Source organism: Sesamum indicum, linkage group LG11 (genome assembly GCF_026168435.1).
Source record: "Sesamum indicum cultivar Baizhima isolate 11 linkage group LG11, ASM2616843v1, whole genome shotgun sequence".
NCBI lineage: Eukaryota > Viridiplantae > Streptophyta > Magnoliopsida > Lamiales > Pedaliaceae > Sesamum > Sesamum indicum.
In genome coordinates this window covers 11158268-11178603 of record NC_142667.1, presented here as the reverse complement: position 1 = coordinate 11178603, position 20336 = coordinate 11158268, and the positions used below count along the sequence as shown (strand labels likewise).

General features: G+C 33.5%; 1 protein-coding gene and 1 long non-coding RNA gene across 12 annotated transcripts; one reads left to right on the top strand and one right to left on the bottom strand.

Annotated features, from left to right (window-relative positions):
• Window positions 1-2387: 2387 nt before the first annotated feature.
• On the top strand, window positions 2388-4504 carry LOC105173671 (growth-regulating factor 3). Of its 2 annotated transcripts, XM_011095515.3 has the most exons (4): window positions 2390-3021; window positions 3133-3562; window positions 3639-4070; window positions 4166-4504. In XM_011095515.3, coding segments are annotated over exons 1-4 (1074 nt in total). In that variant the 5' UTR covers window positions 2390-2810; the 3' UTR covers window positions 4167-4504. The 2 variants fall into 2 exon arrangements, with proteins under 2 accessions (XP_020553366.1, XP_011093817.1); XM_020697707.2 differs by lacking the exon at window positions 4166-4504 and having other exon boundaries at window positions 2388-3021; window positions 3639-4140.
• A 5430-nt stretch (window positions 4505-9934) lies between these two features.
• Window positions 9935-19636, bottom strand: LOC105173670 (uncharacterized). 10 transcript variants are annotated; one of them, XR_016062876.1, is made up of 8 exons: window positions 19328-19636; window positions 17754-17810; window positions 17526-17658; window positions 12497-17444; window positions 12005-12094; window positions 10866-11015; window positions 10533-10598; window positions 9935-10273 (listed from the first exon to the last, which is right to left on the bottom strand). It is a non-coding gene; the product is annotated as an uncharacterized LOC105173670 (long non-coding RNA). The 10 variants fall into 10 exon arrangements; XR_016062881.1 differs by having other exon boundaries at window positions 17592-17658; XR_016062880.1 differs by lacking the exon at window positions 17754-17810 and having other exon boundaries at window positions 12497-12586; window positions 15900-17444; window positions 19328-19634.
• Window positions 19637-20336: the final 700 nt, after the last annotated feature.

Sequence of the window (20336 nt, the reverse complement as noted above, 5' to 3'; positions counted from 1 at the left end):
TTTGAGTAGTAAATAAAGTGAGGAATGTGCTAAGCATCTGGCATTTAATGACCTCAACAACTTCCTTGTGGCATAAATTTCTATGTAACCAAAATAAATTAACAAGGGATTATGCAATTTATCTTATTGGGATATTATAAATAAATAAATTATTTTTTAAAAAAGAATAACGGCAATATTTATTTTGTATTTTTTAAATGAAGTAATTTATCTTTCCTAAGGAGGTAAATTATTTTATTTTGAAAAATATAGGGGGATAAATTACTCTATTTTTAAAAACACAGGGAAGTAGATTATTATTTTTTTTTTCTCATAGAGAGTAATTTGCTCGTTTGCAATATACTAATGAGTTGTTTGCATTTTTCTCAATTAACAAGCATAGTAAAAGCGCGATTGGGTTCACTCTGATGAGTAAACGCGTTTCAATGGATGACGACTTCATTTGACAGGGAGGAAGGGATTGGTGTTCTCGTACAAGTGAAGAAAGGAGAGTAATTGAAGCCATGAGTGTACTGTATGCCAGTCTGAGCAGCCTATCACAATCAATGTCCTGCCTATTTTTCAAGTTGAGTGGAAAATTACTCCTTCGACTATGTTTGATTCGATAGATTTGAATTCCAGGGAAGAACTTAAAGAAAAAATATTCTAACGACTTTATGTTAAAAAAAATATTAATATTTAATAAAATACAATCAAAACTTAAAGTTGACGGATTTATAATATTTTGAATTTAGAATTTAGAATTATCGAAACGAATGAAAGTTGTTTATAGAGATTTGAAATCTGTAGTTCTGAATTCATAAATCCAAACGTGACCTTAAAATTTTCTTATATTGTATTATAGTGCTCATAATAAAATTTAAACACAGTTATATATAAGCATATCATAAATAAGTGGTGGCACTCCCTCCGAGTGTTTTTTTAATTTATAGTGGTACACCCTTCGAAAATTTTCCATTTACAATTGTACAACTTCTGTAATATAGAGTTTGGATGAAAAATGCTGATATTCAATCTAATTTTACATACTCTTTGAATTTTACCCATCATTCAACATTCCGTCTAATTTATTAATGAAGACACCTTAGACCTAGTAATATTCTTATACTTGTTAGGGAATAAATATAATATATATATATATATAAGGGTGTAATTATAACAAACTATTATTGTCGATGAGTTGTCAATGAATGAAAAAACTAATTATATTGCCACAAAATTTATAATATGCTGAATTAAATATAAAATTAAAAATTTATGCAAATTTTTTACTGAGGAGTGAGGACAATACTTTTTATTGAAACCTAATGGAAGAATATAGTTGTAAATGGAGAATTTTTACAGGGCTGCAAATATTATTTCAAATTTTTTTAGGCTTAATTTCATATTCTTAGAGTTTATCTAAGGGAAAATTCAAATTTATATTTATTCTATCTTCTATCAACATTTTTTTTAAATAATCAAATATTAAGACTACTTTTTAAGTTATTTTTTTCTAATTTCACCCAATAATTCGTTACTTAAAATCGGAAAAATTCATATCCAAACACATTTAAAAAAAAAAAAAAACAACCAAATTTGTATTCAAAAGCACAATGTGAAAGTATTTAATCGCCATCAAGAATTATAATTATATAAGGGTAGTTTAGGCATTACAAAAATAGAAATAATTATCACAATTTTATTTCACAACAAATACATAAAAGATCCAAAAAAAGAAAAACACAACTATGGATTGGGAGCATTACACCCGACCCTCTGATTTTCTTGATTTCTCAATGCTGGTATGTATGGGCACCAGAAAAACACCTTTCCTGCTTCAAAAAATAAAAAAAGATGCTCACTTCCAACATCTGCAGGTGATTTGATTAGTCACAAAGTGATGTCTAGATTCTTGACTATAAGCAGGCAACCACCCCCCCTCCCCCCCGCCCCCCCCATCCCTATTCACTGACTCTGCACATACTTTCTTTGATTCCAAGTGAAAAAAACTTTACCACATGATCTGTGTTTGCCTTAACTCCACCTCAACCTCTGCTAACAATCCAAGATTCTTACTAACTAATACTACAGTCCCATATTAAATAACTGTTTCAGTACTACAACCTCTGCACCAACTGAATTTTAGTATTATCTCCTTAATCCCAGTGCTCAAATTAAGAAAGTAAGGTAAAAGAACTGTGGGGGGTGGGGGGTGGAGGGTTACTGGTAAAAAGTAACAGAGATGAAAAAGTAAAAAAAAAAGCAGGAGTGTGAGTGGGGGGTGGGGGGGGAGTGGGCAGTAAAAGCAGTGAAACCGTACAATGTTCTGATGATCCATTCAGACACCAACTCTTATAAGAGCATTGGCATGAAATACTACTATGAAAAAGAGAGAGTTGTTTCTACACTTGTATTGCTTTTTTCCCCCAACCCCACCTTTAGTTTATGGATTTCCGTATTGCTTGTCAGAGACAGGAGCTGCCATAAAGGCAGCAGCTGCAGCAGCAGCAGCAGCAGCAGATGCCCACAGAGGTGGTGCAGTAGAGTCATAATATGTGCAACAGTACACGCTCAGAAAGAAAGAAAGAGAGGTGGCAGCAATGTGATCAGAACCATTAGTTTTTATCCATGTACACACAAGATTCTGCTACCCAAATAAATATACTTACATATCTCTCTCTCTCCTATGCATTTACCTCAACACTCCCAACACTCGTATCACTACTACTACTGAAACATAAACAAGAAACTACTGCACTCTTCTTCTCTGAATTTCTTTGAGATTTTGAAGATTGTGGTGGACAGCAAGAGTTGTGTTTGTGTTCTTGATGATGAGTGGTGGTGGGAGAAGTAGTAGTAGTAGTAGTAGTAGTAGGTTTCCTTTCACTGCAACCCAATGGCAAGAACTTGAACACCAAGCTCTTGTTTTCAAGTACATGGTTTCTGGTGTGCCTGTACCACCAGATCTCCTCTTCACCATCAGAAGAAGCTTGGATTCTTCACTTTCCTCCAAGTTCCTCATCCACCAACCCCAACACAGTACTGTTTTTGTTTCTGATGTTTCCATTTTCTTGAGTTGTTATAGCATTTCAAGAATTGGTTTTTCTTGTATGATTTGAGATGGTGTGTGTTTGTGTGTGTATTTTGCAGTTGGATGGAACAGCTTTCACATGGGATTTGGGAGGAAAATAGACCCTGAGCCAGGGAGGTGCAGGAGAACAGATGGAAAGAAGTGGAGGTGCTCAAAAGAAGCCTATCCAGATTCCAAGTACTGTGAAAGACACATGCACAGAGGCAGAAACCGTTCAAGAAAGCCTGTGGAAATTCTGTCACAAACAACAGCTACAGCTACAGCCCCAAATGCTATTCCCATCAACAATAACACATCAATCACCAACAAGAACACACAGATTATTTCACCTTCCAGCCCAGTTTCTTATCAACCCTCTGAACCCCACTTTCTCTATCCCCATTTCTCATCCTCCAGGCCTCCAGGCATTGGCCTGTCATCTCAAGAAAACACCACCAACTTTTTCCTGGAACCTAATGCTCCTTCTCGTGCACCACCCAAAGATTGCAGGTACACACTCATACTTGAACCATACTACTGTTTTTTCTGGTTGAAAAACTTCTGAAATGGCGTTCATTTTTTGCAGAAACAGCAGCTATGGACATGGAATGAAAGGTGAAACTGATGAGCATGCATTCTTCTCAGAGGCCAACTCTAATTCTGGTGGTTCATTTGATTCTTCCTGGAAACTGGCACCCCTGACAGTGGGTTCATCATCACTGCCCCAAATGAAACACAATGCTAATTATTCTTCTGACTTCCAAAATGGGCAGAGGATTCAAAGTCTTAACAGCCAACAAAAACATCATGACCACTACTATTACAGTACTTGTGATATGGCTTTGAACCTGGAGAGAGATGACCAACCCAAGAAAGTAATGCACCACTTTCTTGATGAATGGCCACCCAGAGACAAAGATTCTTGGCTTACTTCTGAAGATAAAACGCCAACCCATAAGACTCAGCTCTCCATTTCCACTCCAAACTCTATGCATGACTTCTTCATGACCCCAAAATAGTAAGAACTCAATAACTGAGCACATTCATCAAACACATACTACACACTCATATCTTCTCACAATGAGTGCATCTGCTTCCTTTCTTGTGTTGCAGAAGCAAAGAAAACATGACCTTGAGAAGTGGGCTTCTCCTTTGAATCAAAGGGAAAGCACAGTACACTTACAAATGGTGGTGGGACACTGCTTTTCTGTAATAGATAGCTATGAGTATAGATTGTGTATTGTGGCATGGAAGCTGTTCTTGTTCTTGCATTTGGGAGAAAATTACACATGGTAACTGGGAATCCTTGGACTTCAGTATTCCACGTTGTATTTGTTGATCGCTATTACTACTAGTAGCATTTACTTGTTTGAAAGGCAGCTGCCAATTTTGCGTCGTGTTGTACTTTTTTCTCAACAGAAGATATTAGATATACCCCCTTCACTGTCATCATCCCTGTGAACTCTGATGCCTTTCACACCACTACCAACCTAATTATACTACAGCTTTTCCCAACAGTAAAACTTGTGGGCCTCTATTACATAAGTGCTTCTCGGCTTTTTGCGGTCTATGATTTTTTAGTTCAAATTTTCTTGTATCTTTTTTTTTATTTGATGTGCATGTATTGTGTATATAAAAATTACATCATTTATTTTAATTAAAAAATAAGATAAATTACATCAACAACTCAACTTATATTTCCATGTATTTTGTAAAATTTAAAATTATATTTTTGGTCGTGTAACTACTATCTTGTAATGTACTTCATTTACATAATTACTCACTTTTTGGATAAGTTTAGTCCTGAACATGTCACATGGGTTTTTTTTTTTTTTTTTTTTGGGACAAATTTAGTCTTTTGCTGATAATTTTAATCCCCTTCACATTGAAATAGATATCCATTTTAATCTTATAACTATATATCGTTAGCATCAAAATTGTCAATACATGAGTCAAGTTGTTAAAAAACTGACCAAATGTGAGATGCACACGACTAAATTCATTAAAAAAGGATTAAATATGTAAATGGAGTGTGTAACAGGACCAAAAAGTACTACCGACTTATAGTTACATGACAAAAAATGTAACTTTATATTTGTAAACTTACACATAGACACTATGAGGTTATCACTCTATTAAAAGGCAAAATTTATACAAACACTCCTTGAAAAATATTACATTGACACCCCCTACATTAATATCTCTCAAAAGATGATTGTAATTTTGCAAAAGAAATCAAATATTTATGTAATTTGTATAATTTTAGAAGGTGTCGATATAATTTATCTAAAAAGTAACATATAGGTACTATATATATGTATCAAATGAAATATAAGATGCAATTAAAGTGATGAAATGACATGCTAGCAAAAGGTGTGAATTTTTGTTTGGTCAATAAGTGCTCCTTTTTCCTTGAGACAGAAGTTTGTAGCTGTACTTAAAAGAACAATTTTCATAGAAACTGTGTCTAGAGTGCAGCACCAAACCAAGCTTTGTCTTAACAGAATCAACTTCATTTCAGGCGAAAATGGAATAACAATTTCATTTGTATCATACACAATCAAAGAAGCTGCATATATTTTGAGTATTTGAGAAATTTTGATCAAATTCAAATTAAGCATGTGATATAGCGTGTTGCATTTGTTATGTAATTTAAAAAAACTGACCAATCACATTTACGCAATACTTACATTATAGTTAATTGAATTTTCAAATGTAATAGTACAAAAGTTTGTCATAAGTACTTAGTTTATTTGGCTTATGGGATGGAGGAAAAGCGCAAGTTCATTCCCGGGGATATTTCGAGCGTTTGTTTGTGAATATTTCATGATCGAACTCAATCTAAAAAATCTTGGACATATTATTTTATGTACATGTGTACATTATATATATATTCTCATGTAAAACATAATTATAATACTTTTATATATTAAACTTTTTTCACCTTCGGACAGTAACAAATCTATATTTTTTCTTATGAAAAATACTATGCTTTTTAAAATTTTTGACACCGGTCTTAAGTTCAGAAGTCGAATTGAGTCTTAGGGTCCCGGCACGATCACTGGAAATGAAGGCCACAAATTAAAATCTCTAGTAATGAGTAAATTCACTTGGAACCCGACTCGTTAATAAGTAAATTATGGATAGAACACATTACATGGCAAGTGAATTGCAGAAGTAATGAGTCATGACTGCAGCAGCAGCAGCGGTAAAAAAGCAGCCAAATAAAGTGGGGTAATGGTGCTGTCAAATTGGATTGAGTGGTAAAAGGGAAGTGTGTGTGTTTCTGATGATGAGCCATTGAGGCTGATGCTGAGGCTGAGCAGCATAAGAAAGAAAAGATGCTCCTCTACACTTCATTTTTGCATGCCATGCCATGCCATGCCCACTCATCTTTGTTTTTCAGACTCTTTTGCAGGCTTTCCACACACACTTATTTTATCTGATGCCTCTCAACTTCTATTAACAGTACCATCAGAACAACCCCCCCCCCCCCCCCCCCCGCCTCCCCATTCCACTCTAGAAAACCACTTGGAAGTATGACATGTACTTGTCCTTTTAAGACTACTATTTATGAAAAATTCGTATATAAACCAATTTTGATCGAGATAAATTAATCGAGCTATAAGTGTGATACACAGCTGCAATTGTACCAGGACTATGAGAGGCCTTGCCTCCACGAGACAGTATACTTTTATTTTTTGTATAGGACGAATTTGGTTTTATTATTTATAGTTTAATTAGGTGATTTATTAGGGTTAGAACAATTCCCTAAGATTGTTGAAATTGTTAATTCAGCATAGCAATTTTACAAAGGAGATTAAAGTATGTCTTTTTTATTTTTGGATAATAGTAAATTCCATTAAAAACATAAAAATTCTGTACAACATTTCATTTATCTTAAACTATGGAGAGAAAATATATCCTTTTGTATAAATCAAAATTGTTCTACGTGATTATATGACAAGTAATAGTATTCTTTAATATTTAGGGGAAACACTCAATAATTAAATTTATTATGTCATCAATTTATGAATAATCAATATAATCATGCAAAAATAGTATTCCTTATTCGCACAAATTAACACTCTGATTTAATCAGGCAATAATATAACTTTAATATAGTTAAACTAGTAGATCTTTTGATAGGATATTATTATTTACAAGTCAAGAACAATGACAAAACTAATGAGATTTTTATCGTCCAGCACTCAGATTTTAGAAGAATCCAAATTTAAAAGTCAAGTTCAAGTTGAACTTATACAGATTGTTATCCACTTGATAGATTGAAAAGAAAATTTTACAAAAGAAATTATAAAAAAGGTATTGAATTAACTTAATTAGAAGGAAGAAATTAATTGACATAATAAAATTGTGGAGATCTTAATTGCTGAAGAACATTTATAGGGCAAAAGACAATTTTCGTCCCACAGCTATAGGTCATTTTCGTTTTAGTCCCGTAAGTTTCTAGGGTTTCAATTTGGTCCCGTAAAACTGAAAAATTCGCAATTTCAGTCCAAATTTGGCCGGAAAATTTTGTGGGTCGCTGGAAAAAGTCACATGCGATGCATGTGACTTTTAAAATTGGGGGCTCGATCCTGATTGGCTGGAGAAGTTGACGTGGCGCATACGTGGAAATTAAAAAAAAAAAAATCGACGGGAAATCAAAGTCTTGAAATCCCCACCATTCGCCGCCACCTTCTTTCTTTAATTCCGCTGCCGTTACTTGGAATTTCTAGCCACCACATATACCATTCGATTACCCATAATAAGGAGAACAAAACCCCTCAACCAATTTTACGATCCGACCACGACAACGACTGGGCTTTGAAATTGACCGCCGCAGACAATTCCCGTCGATAGGACGACCCACGATCGCGGATTGGTACCATTGGATTCGTCTCCTCACTACGGTTCTAATGGGACTAGTCTCATCCATTTTCATCAACTAGGTGCAAAGATCCATCGTTTTGAAGATCTCAGTCGTCGTCCGCCGTGACTGCACCTTCCGCCGGCGTTTTCTCTTTCGTCTGAACGAACCACCGGCTCAGAAGACCATCGTTGAACGCCTCTCGTTCTGGCGAATCTTTTGAGACCAGTCCCATCAATTTTGGTCACCTCTGTGCAAAGATCCGACAAAAGCCGTCCTCCGCCTTTGCCATTCTTTTGAGATCATTTTTTTTTTTTAAATTTCCACGTATGTGCCATATATGCGCCACATCAGCTTCTCCAGCCAATCAGGATCGAGCCCCCAATTTTAAAAGTCACATGCATCGCATGTGACTTTTTTCAGCGACCCACAAAATTTTTCGGCCAAATTTGGACTGAAATTGTGAATTTTTCAGTTTTACGGGACCAAATTGAAACCCTAGAAACTTACAGGACTAAAACGAAAATGACCTATAGCTGTGGGACGAAAATTGTCTTTTGCCCACATTTATAAGTACTCAAATAAGATGTAATTATATATAAAACATAGAAAGAAACTACAATATGAAAAAATATTATTGCGTCAACAAATTTTATTTAGGGTAAATTACACAGTTACCTTTCCTGAAATTTGACATAATTACGAATACCCCATCATTGTTTTGATATTACAAATACCCCTTAAATAAAAACAAATTATACAGCTCCTATACAGAGATATGGATATTATTATTTTACCCTTGCTATATTTTTAAAAATAAAAAAATAGAACGTTTCATAAAATATAAATTTTTTTTAGAGTGTGTAAGTAAATACTAGATACAACATATTAGTGTATAATTTTTTTAAAGAAATTCTAAAAAGTATACAAAACTACAATTCATACTCCAAAATTTACAATAAAATAAAAATTCAATGGACACCTAACGTGGGAAAGTCATAGAATGCCAAGGTTAAAGGACTCTTATTGACAGGTAAGTTTTGACGGCTAGTCCTTCTCTCCGCAGTATCACTTCTTCGTGCTCAATAATTGCACAAAATATAATTTACTTAGTAATATGAAAATATATAGAATTGTGGAAAAGAAATTGACAAATAAAATAAATAAAACTTACAAACATTGCAATAAACTATTCATTAAGGACATTTCATTAAAAAAAAAAAAAGAAAAACTTATAATTGTAATTATCATAAGACATATAATTAACACATAATTATTGATAATTATATTTTTTCGAGCAATTCAGATTTTGTAGCATGTTTACAATTTTCTGACCATCTTTTTAGAATTTAATATATTTCCAAAAAAATATTAAAGATTTTAGTTATCGACGTGCAACACCCATACACTTTACTAGTAGGTCATCCTGTGATCCAAACGGACCAAGCCTTGGCACCGTCTGTCTTCTATTGCTCTATGATATTGTATTTTCTTCTTGTGCTCTATTTTAATATTAGGCTAATCAATAAGAAAAAGAAAAAGTTCAAAATAGTTAAAAGTGAAAGAGAAAGTAAAATCTTTCACCTCCGTAATTTGATCATCAACGATATAGTAACATCTATTACGAATATGACCTTAGCTCGACATCAAACACTACACTACAATTAAGTTAAAACATAAAAGAACAATACATTATTCTAGTTCGATATATTTTCATATGATAAAAGTATATGCTGGTAAATTGCATCTTAAAATTTCGTATGCATTAACTTTCAATATGAAAAATCAGTCGCAGCATCTTTTTTGTTTGTCCATCGTACTCGTGAATCCTAACACTCAAACACACGCACATATATATATACACATGAAATTTGTTGGTATAAACATGTGTTGGTGTGTGTCTACTGGTGTAGCCCAAATATATTCATAATGAATTAATCTTTAGTTATACAAAAATGTACATATTTTGCACGTAGAGAAAATACAATTTATAATATAAAAATATAATGCAGTGAAAGTGCAATAAAAAGTATTATTATGATATAATAATCTTTTGAGATAATATAAATCATGTGTGCTGTTTACCATTGAGATTTCAAAAGAATAACACTTATCAAGATAATTATACCAAAAAAAAGTTGCTGGGTATAACTTAAAAAATAAGATAAGATGATAACCTCATCCACAGTCCTGATGGGTCTTTTCAAGTGTCAAACTTCTGTATCATCAAATCTTAATGTGTAATTTGAAGGAGCTAAGTGGACAGTCTTGCCACTGTTGGGCTTCATAATGTGCACGTGCTAAGTAGAAGTTTCAGTGTAGTAGTAGAACCTCCGCAAACAGTTTTGATACTGCAAAAATTGAGAATAAATACAAGGTGTACCTAGTTAGGTTAAGTAATCTCATAAAAGAGTGTCTAAAGAAAACTCAAAACCAACCATTTTCACAGCTAATGCAAAATTGGGTTGAGCAAAGTGAACATGAGCCAGCTTAATAAACACGTCTGGGATCTGGACATTAAAACTTCCACTCGTAGCTTCTAGAAACTTAACAACAAGGTTGATTTTTCTCCTAAACACAGCCAATTTATTACAAGTCAAGTTGACCTACCTGTATTCGAAGATCCTTGGCTAACCTTTCTCAGCAAATACAATATCAGCACCATTTGCTGCATAGCTGTAAGCACAATGATGTTTCAGGATGAAATATACTGCTTGAGGAGTTTTATCAAGGTTCTATGATTGAAGTCCAAATATAATATAAATAGAAAATGAGGAGCAGATCTGACAATGTCAACTCAGTGAATAATAATTAACTAATGACGACTTGTATGTTCATATTCTTAGCTAAAAGCGACCATGTCACCATTGCGATTATTCAAAATATTTGGCTCCTAAGTATAGAATGTAGCTAGCATGTATACTTTGTGTACAGTTCCTTCACCTTCTCAAAATGTGCAGCTACCAACTTAGGATTTCTTTTCTCATTGCAGTTTGCCGCATAGCAGTTCCAGTTCCCGTGGTAGACATCAAAGAGAGCCCCTTAGTTAGTGATTGCTAATATCACTCCACCATAAATCCCAGAAAGAACAACCTTGTTATAATATACACACATTTTTATAAATACTAGTCAAGTGCACGCATTGTTGCACGTTTTGCAAATATTTTCTCAGAAATGCATGTTAAGTTTATGTGAAGAACTATTAAATATTTAATAGTTAAAGTGAAAGAGAATGCAAAATCTTTATCCCCTAGAATGTGATAAGCAACGATAGAGTAACATCCATTGAGAGTATGACCACTCTGAAAAAATGCTTGACATTAAACACTACACTACAATTAAGAAGCATCAAGTTAAAACATAAAAAAGTATATATATTTTTCTACTTTGATATATTTTCATATGGTAAAGTATATGCTGGTTAAGTACATCTAAATTTTGGAATGCATTACCTTTTAATACAAAAAATCAGTCTCAACATCTTTTTTATTTACCTATCATACTCATGTATCCTACACACACATATATGTATATATAGATGTAAATGTTTTGGTATGTGCATTGTGTTTGTGTTGTGTATATGACTGCTCTAGCCCAAATTTACTTATAATGAATTGATCTTTAGTTATACTAAAAAGTACATATTTTGTACATATAGGAAAAACAATTTATAATACAAAAATAATAGTTAAAGTGGAATAGAAAGTACTATTATGATCTAATAATACTTTGTGAGGTAATATAATCATGTGCAACGAACATGTGCTTGTTACTATTCATAATAGAAAATATATAATAACTAAAGTGGAATAAGAAGAACTTTGTGAGAATGATATCTTTTTATTTATATGTACCTATTAAATGTTTAGCTAAAATACTTCTTTATTTATAAATTCCCTTTATTATTATAACATAATAATTTTATCTACATAATATAGCTCATATGCAATGCAAGTGTTTCTTAATAGTCAGTAATGGAAATCATAGTTAATGGAGAAGAAAAAGAACAAAGAAAACTCCAAATAAGACTCATAATATACTAATACGCACAAATTCTGACCAGATGAAACTCAACCCATTACCTTGATACACTTCAAATGCTGCTCTCATTGCAAAACCTGCTTCAGTTCATCCTCCTGTTTCCTTTTCTCCAATGTAATTTTCTGAAAGACCTATGGACAGAAACAAGAAACCATACTTTCTGAAGGTGTAAGGCCAATAGACAGAAACAAGAAACGAGTTCGTGAGAATTCGAAAAGTAATTCCTCGGTTCAAGCTCATTCCAAACTTTTGAAGAAGCAACCTCTCTGTTGCTTTGTCCAATAAGCATAATTCCCGTGTCCAGAGGGTAACTTCATTTTTAAAATCATATTTTCTGTTAACTTGATTTTCTATTTTCTGGTATTATATCCCAAACATTGGAATTACAATCAATACGGTATAAAACTGTTTCTTAATAGTCAGTAATGGAAATCATAGTTAATGGAGAAGAAAAAGAACAAAGAAAACTCCAAATAAGACTCATAATATACTAATACGCACAAATTCTGACCAGATGAAACTCAACCCATTACCTTGATACACTTCAAATGCTGCTCTCGTTGCAAAACCTGCTTCAGTTCATCCTCCTGTTTCCTTTTCTCCAATGTAATTTTCTGAAAGACCTATGGACAGAAACAAGAAACCATACTTTCTGAAGGTGTAAGGCCAATAGACAGAAACAAGAAACGAGTTCGTGAGAATTCGAAAAGTAATTCCTCGGTTCAAGCTCATTCCAAACTTTTGAAGAAGCAACCTCTCTGTTGCTTTGTCCAATAAGCATAATTCCCGTGTCCAGAGGGTAACTTCATTTTTAAAATCATATTTTCTGTTAACTTGATTTTCTATTTTCTGGTATTATATCCCAAACATTGGAATTACAATCAATACGGTATAAAACTGCATTTGACATGAACCTTTTATCTTATATGGGGGCATTATAGAAAAACAAATGAATAATCAACATTCATTACCTAATAAACATGAAATTGAAATATTGGTGCAAATTGTCCCAAAGAATTTGTAAATTAATAACTAAATAGTCATTTCCTAATTAATCACCATTCCAATCATGACTGCCTTCATCCATAACATGTAGTAAACAAGGCCTAAGAATGGACATTTGTTAGTTCCTTTTTTTTTTTTTTTTTTTTTTTTCTCTGGCACAATTTTAAGGGTAGAATGCCTTTAGATCCATAATAAGTGCACACAAGGTACATAATTAAACAACTTTTCAACCTAAGCATCAAGACCAATCCTATAAGTCCACTATTCCAATTGAGCAACTATAGTGCATAAATGAACAAAAATTCTCAATAGTGATGAAGGTAAACATGCACATATTATGCAAGCTTCTAGTTAGTAACACAAACTGTTGAGGAACTCTCATCACTAGACGGATCTCAACAAATCTCTTAGTGAGTTATATTTACTTGATAATTAGGTTTGACCCTGAAACATAGGAAATTGTCCTTTTTGCCTGTTCTTTTTGCAAATTTTCCAAACAACCTTGTCATGTGCAATTAATGCACATTACGCCCTATGACTTCTGGCATTCTCCGTCCATCTTTATCTCTCCTCTTGTCCGAGCCTCAGGTATGATCATAGTAATGTTTTCTTCCAAATGTTCATCTTCTTCGTTGTTTTAAAAAAAATGGCTTCCAACGTATGACCTGAATATGTAATTTTCTGAAAGACAAACAAGAAACCATATTTTCTAAAGTTGCAAGAACGATGGACAAAAACAAGAAATAAGTTCGTGAGAATTCAGAAAGTAATTCCTCGATTCAAGGTCATTCCAAAACCATATTTTGTGTTAACTTGGTTTTCTATTTCTCTGTTATTATACCCCAAACCTTGGAATTAGGGCGGATACAATATAAAACTGCATTTGACATGAACTTTTATCTTATATGGGGGCATAATAAAAGAAATGATAAATAATAAACAAATTTGTAATTACCTAATAAACATGAAATTGAAATATTGATGCAGATTGTCCCAAAGAATTTTGTGACTTGTAAATTAGTTACTAAATAGTCATTACCTAATTATTCACCATCCGAATCATGACTTAATATTTGGTGCCTTCATCCGTAACATGTAGTGTAAAACATGGCCTAAGAATGAATATTTTCTAGTGAACCTAAGCATCAAGACCAACCCCATAAATTCACTATTTCAATTGAGCAACTATAGTGCAAAAACGAAACAAAATTCTTAGTAGTGATGATGGTAAAACTGCACATATTATGCACGCTTCGAGTAAGTAACATAAACTGTAGAGGAACTGAAATTATTACACAGATCTCAGCAAATCTTTCGTGAGTTAGATTTCCTTGATAACTGGTTTGACCTAGAAAAGTAGGAAATTGTCCGTTTCACAAAATTTTCAAACAACCTTGTCATGTGCAATTAATGCACATTACACCCATTTTGACTTGTGGCCCTAGTAATGTTTTCTTCCAAATGTTCATCTTCTTCGTTGTTTATAATTCCAACATATAAAAGTAAACATGTAATTTTCTGAAAGACCTATTGACAGAAACAAGAAACCATATTTTCTGAAGTTGTTTAAGTTTCAAGACCGATTGACAGAAGTAAGAAACGAGTTCGTGAGAATTCGGAAAGTAATTCCTCGGTTCAGGGTCATTCCAAACTTTTGAGGAACCGTCACTTACTTTGTCCAATAAGCATAATTCCCGTGTCCACATGGTAACTTCATTTCTAAAACCATATTTTCTGTTAACTTGGTTTTCTATTTTTCTTGTATTATACCCCAAACATTGGAATTACAATGGATACGATATAAAACTGCATTTTTCTCATGAACTTTTATCTTATATGGGGGCATAATAGAAAAATGAAATAAATAATCAACAAATTTGTCATTATCTACTAAACATGAAATTGAAAAATTGATGCAAATTGTCCCTAAGAATTTGTAAGTTATAAACTAATTACGAAGTAGTAATTTCCTAATTAATCATTGATCCAGTCATGACTTACTATTTGGTGCCTTCGTCGAACATGTAGTAAAAATGGCCTAAGAATGCACATTTTTTAGTGTGTGCACAGATAATCCATAATAAGTGCACACAAGGTACATAATCTAACAACTTTTCAACCTAAGCATCAAGACCAACCCCATAAATTCACTATTCCAACTGAGCAACGATAGTGGGAAAATGAAAAAAAAAAAAAAAAGAATCAGTAGTAATGATGGTAAACATGCACATATCATGAAAAAAAATCTCTTTAGTGACTTAGATTTCCTTGATAAATGGGTTTGACCTAGAAACAACAGAGGGCACTCTCATCACCATTCACATCATGAAAAATCTCTTAGAACTTACTTGATAGGCTATATAATCGTGTATCATCGCCAGTGAGGTAGATTTTCATTGATTACTAGGCTAGATTAAATTGCCACAAAAGCCAGCTTATCGGATTGGTCGAATATAACTGACTTGAGCCGCACAAGTAACAAAAATAAAAATGTGCACCACATTGGCATGAGTGAATGAAGTTGCATAATCAAAGAAACATGGTTAAATGAAAATGAAAAGCAGACATACCTTATCGTGGTTGGCCTAATCTTGGCGTAACCATCGTTATAAGAAAAAAAAAAGGGAAAGAAAACAAAATGCATGTGATCTTCCTAGAACATGGTTTTCAGCAATTTCAAGTCGTTATTGATCAAAAAACATAGGAGACTCCCTGGTACTTTTTGGTGGCTGTTCCACTAAGCCAATTTTACGAACTAATATTATTTTGGAAAGGAAGCAAACTAGTTCTGTTAGCGCTTGCCAACCCACAGCGCCCCCCCCCCCCCCTCCCTAAAAAAAATTGGGATATCAAAAGAACTACACTTCTCAAGATAATTATACCAAAAACGTTGCTGGGTATAGCTAAGAAAATAAGATAAAAGATGATGACCTCGTCCACAGTCCTGGTCATCTTTTGCAGTGTCAATGCTGGACTTCTGTATAGCAACTCTGCAATCAAATCTTAATGTGTATAGAGTCGAGAGTGCAACAATACTAGCAAAAAGAAAGGCCAGGTCCAAAAGCGAGCCACATCAATAACAAATGTACCAATTATCCCTCTTCAAACTGAGTTTGGTCTATGTTCTCTTCAAAGCAGCATAGAAATGATTCTCTTCTGGTTACTTGCTGCAATTGAGCTTCAAAAGCTTACCTCTTTTATAGTTTGTCCAACTTCCTCAAAATTCAGAGAGCAGATAAACTAAAAGGACGGAGGAATCTCTACAGGCTGCAATTTGGATTGGAGAAGATTCATCTATTTATGAACAATTAGAAAATTATGTTTAGTTCCACTAGTTAAGTGATAATGAGTCAAGACCATAACATCTCGTCACAGTACAAGTAATTCATCAATATGAAATGCCAAATTTGTGGATGTGGTGTTAAGATATCATTTTCTAAAAATCCCTGTGATCAAATTGTAATACAATCTGCAACAAATGGCAAATTGATCCCTCTTAACTCTGAAGAGTTCTTATTCCACTAACACTCGTCCATCCTTCACTTATATCGATTTGAGTTATTTATGAACTGGAAATATTTACTATTGAGCATGAATACATCACTTGATCCTTTCTATTATATTTAATTCATGTTGACTTGAGAAGAAATTTTAGATGAGAGTTTCCAGAAAAGGTAAAAGAATTTTCCGTATGTTTGCATTATTGCATGGAATTAGTGATTCAAAGACAGTGATAATACATCATTACTTAAAGTGATACAGTACTTCCCAAAAACAAATTCCATTTAGGAGTGGATCCTTACTTAAGGAAGCTGCAAAAAGAGTGACATACTTAGGGCAGGTGGAGTTCCAAAATTCCTTATTTCAATTCAACAAGTAAGAATTACATAGCAAAATAGAGATAACCAAGTAAAGCCAGAAAATAAATGCCTAAAGGTGAAACTTAGGTAAATACCATGACTTTGAGATTTCCATCTTTAGCCCATTCCCTGTCACACAAGATATTTGGAGAATGGAAGTATAATCTCAGACACAAAAATGAGACTTGGTCATTCTAATCTACATGCATTTTGTTTCTTAAGACCACACTTGCTTTCTGCTCAAGTAAGACCAAAAAATTTGTTTTACCAGCACCTTTTTTTATTGTTAAAACAACTGATCACAACCTTGAGAACAACTCATACCATGACAAAATGAAATGTATGTCCGTATCTTAGCTTTTCCAGAATTAGAGAAAATTGCCAAGTAAAACCACAAAATAGTGAAGTGTGCAAGGATACCTTTCCCAATCCAAGTTGAAGGCTCATGCATATCAATTCTCGATGCCTTGTTATAATACTTTGCAGCCTATATAAAATATTATTCCTTTTCTCGTTGTTTATTCTCAACTTTTGCAAGGTAGCTGTAACAGGCCCCCCAGAGAATTTAGGATTTCAGTCCTCTCGTATGTTTCATTTGCATAATATTCATCAACTTCTGCAAAACATTGATACTTGAATATTACTGGAATTACTGAAGAGCGAATAACAAGGGCTACACAGTCCCCTTCATCTATACCTGGCATATAATTTCTTCTTTTGTCATGTGAAAGAAACATCAACAATTGAATGTAAGACTTAATACCCGGACTACATCCTTCTTCCAATATTTGTTTAAATTGTTCAACTTTTCCTTGTATGAAGTACTCCTTCTGCACCCAAACAAGTGCATACATCAAAATATGGAAAACAAATATAAATTCATATGCACCTAAATCAGCCCAAGTTTGTGCAGAGTCTTTAACACCTCACAAATATTTTGCCTTTCCAAAAACTTGTTGGCTTCATGCAGAAATGTGGCAACCTTTAAGAAGAATAAACGTAAGTAACAAATGCATAGTAAATGCAACTGGAAATCTGTAAGACAAAATAAGGTAACAAATGCACATGCATATAACTCTCTTTCTCATTCTGTTCAAAATTCAAACTTGGATACTTGCAAAATCCATGTTAAGACCAAATACGAAAAGGTACACAGCATGAACCAATGATCAATTCAAGCCTATTAAGAAAAGCCTCAGAGATAGGTTCCGAGGATTGAGATTCCGTTCAAAGCACGCAAGAGGAGCTCCAGTGTGAAGAAGCACGAATAAGTAAAATGACTCAGAAGTCAATCTTATTCAATAATATGAAAATGACAAAGATTTTGAGTCCAGTTGATAATCAACTTAATATGCATATAGGGATTTGCATTTCCACATCCAACTGATGACTCATACTCACGACCTACTATATGTGTTTGCATAACCAAATCAGACACATTCTGGAAGTTGTACAAACATTGATATGCATCCACGTGTTTAAACATAAAACCCGCATAGGTAAAACAAATCTATTCAAAACCGGACTTTCCATCTCAATGAGACAACCTAGAATCTTTTACTCTTACACGTGGAGCTAAAACAAAATCTTGCATGATTATTTCTATTGGATCAGCATATAAGATAACTTCAGGTAATTGGAGATGCATTTAAAGACTGGCTGCTTCTTTGAGAAGAGCTTGATCCATGGTCATTTAAAGCAACCGAAAGCTTTGTCTTTAAATGAAGGTACTTATTACCAGTAAAGTTAGCATTATTTAGTGAACAGTTGATATATAATTACCATCAAATTTTCTCAGCTAGCACTACTAATACACCATTATAGCAGACACAATAGGATATGTGCATATAAAATATAATATATGCATTTTTTCCTAGTTTTACACATGAAGATGACACATCAAGCTAGCTCACAGACATGGACACAAGATAAATCCACTGGATAACCGAAAATTTAAACCCAAGATCTCTCAAAGGTTTTCTAGTTATTTGACTGTTTGTGGGTTTCTTTGTATGTATTATCCAGAAAGAGGAGGACTTGATGATTATTCATTCGCCAGAACCAGAAGTATTTATTTTCCAGATTTCATTTTGCCGTGAGTTAAACACAATTTTTTTACAAATTGCCAAAGTGGATGCCTGTGCACACACATGTATAGGCGGAGAAGCTGTTCAAAATTCATTATAAAAAGCCAAACTTTATTCCTCCAACATAACCACCTAAGGTGAGACAACTTTGTACGGGCACACAAGAAACCCATGCATCTCATAGCAAAAACTTCAGGCATAAACCACTTAGCGAACAGAAAATTCAGTGCAAATAACAAGAGTTTTTCGCTTGAGATATCTCACACCAAATAAACAAACGAAGAAAAATCAGATTCTTGGCTTGCATGTTTACATTAATATACATCCACTTAAATCAGACGCTGACACGATTTCTTTTTCAAGAGAGAGAGAGAGAGAGAGAGAGAAGAAGAAGAAACAAGTTGAGGCATACGGCGATGGTGAGCCAGATAACCAGCGGAGCATGCTCCACTTTCAGAATGTTGAGAATGTAACTGGCATCCAGGGGGAGTTCATCAAGCACCACCTTCACTTCCTCATCCGAATTCCGCACTGGTGTACACACACGCCATTTCTCAATCAATCAAAGAACTCAATTGTTTCTCACACTGAATTTCCAAACACCAATCCAAACATGCAACTCTTATCCAGTTGAAGAAACCCTAGCAAATTTACGAATCAGGACATTTTAAACTTGTTTGAGCAGCTGTGTACTAGTGTGGCATGGGTTTTGACGCCATGGGGATATTTATAGGGTGGTAAGAGCGGAATCATTTTGAGTGGCACTAAAATGAAAAATAACATAATTTTGGGGTAGATTTGTGGACTAGATAGGTGAAATATAGGGGCCTTTTTATAATTATGATTTGTTTTGAGGTAACTACGTAAATATTCCTCTGACCACCTTGCAAAATAATTTTGAATTTCTTTTATTTTTTAATAGGAAAAACACATCATTTTGAATCAGTCACCAAAACATCCCTAATGCAACAAGGAATATCCGCCCAATTTACTTCATTCTCGAATTATATTTATTTTCACACTTTTGTGTAATTTATGTAATTTTAAAGTTGAATTTATTATTATTATTATTTCATACATTTTTATCTATCTATAATAATATATAAAAAAGATTTTTTTTCCTTACAAACGACAGTTATGACAATGCAATACAAATTTTATTGTTATGCCGATATACTCATAAGTTGATTTTCATTTTTTTTCTATTTGTTGCTTTCTTTCCTTATTTCTTTTATAGATGTGATGTGTTGATTTATATATATTTTTTCTTATTCATAATATATTTTAAACATAAAATATTATTTATTATATACACGCAGAAATTGCGTGCCACGACGGTTAGTACTAATAAAAAATAATCTCATTTTTACTCACAAACAGCGGTTATTTACATCGTAATACCAATTTTTTAAATTATCAAC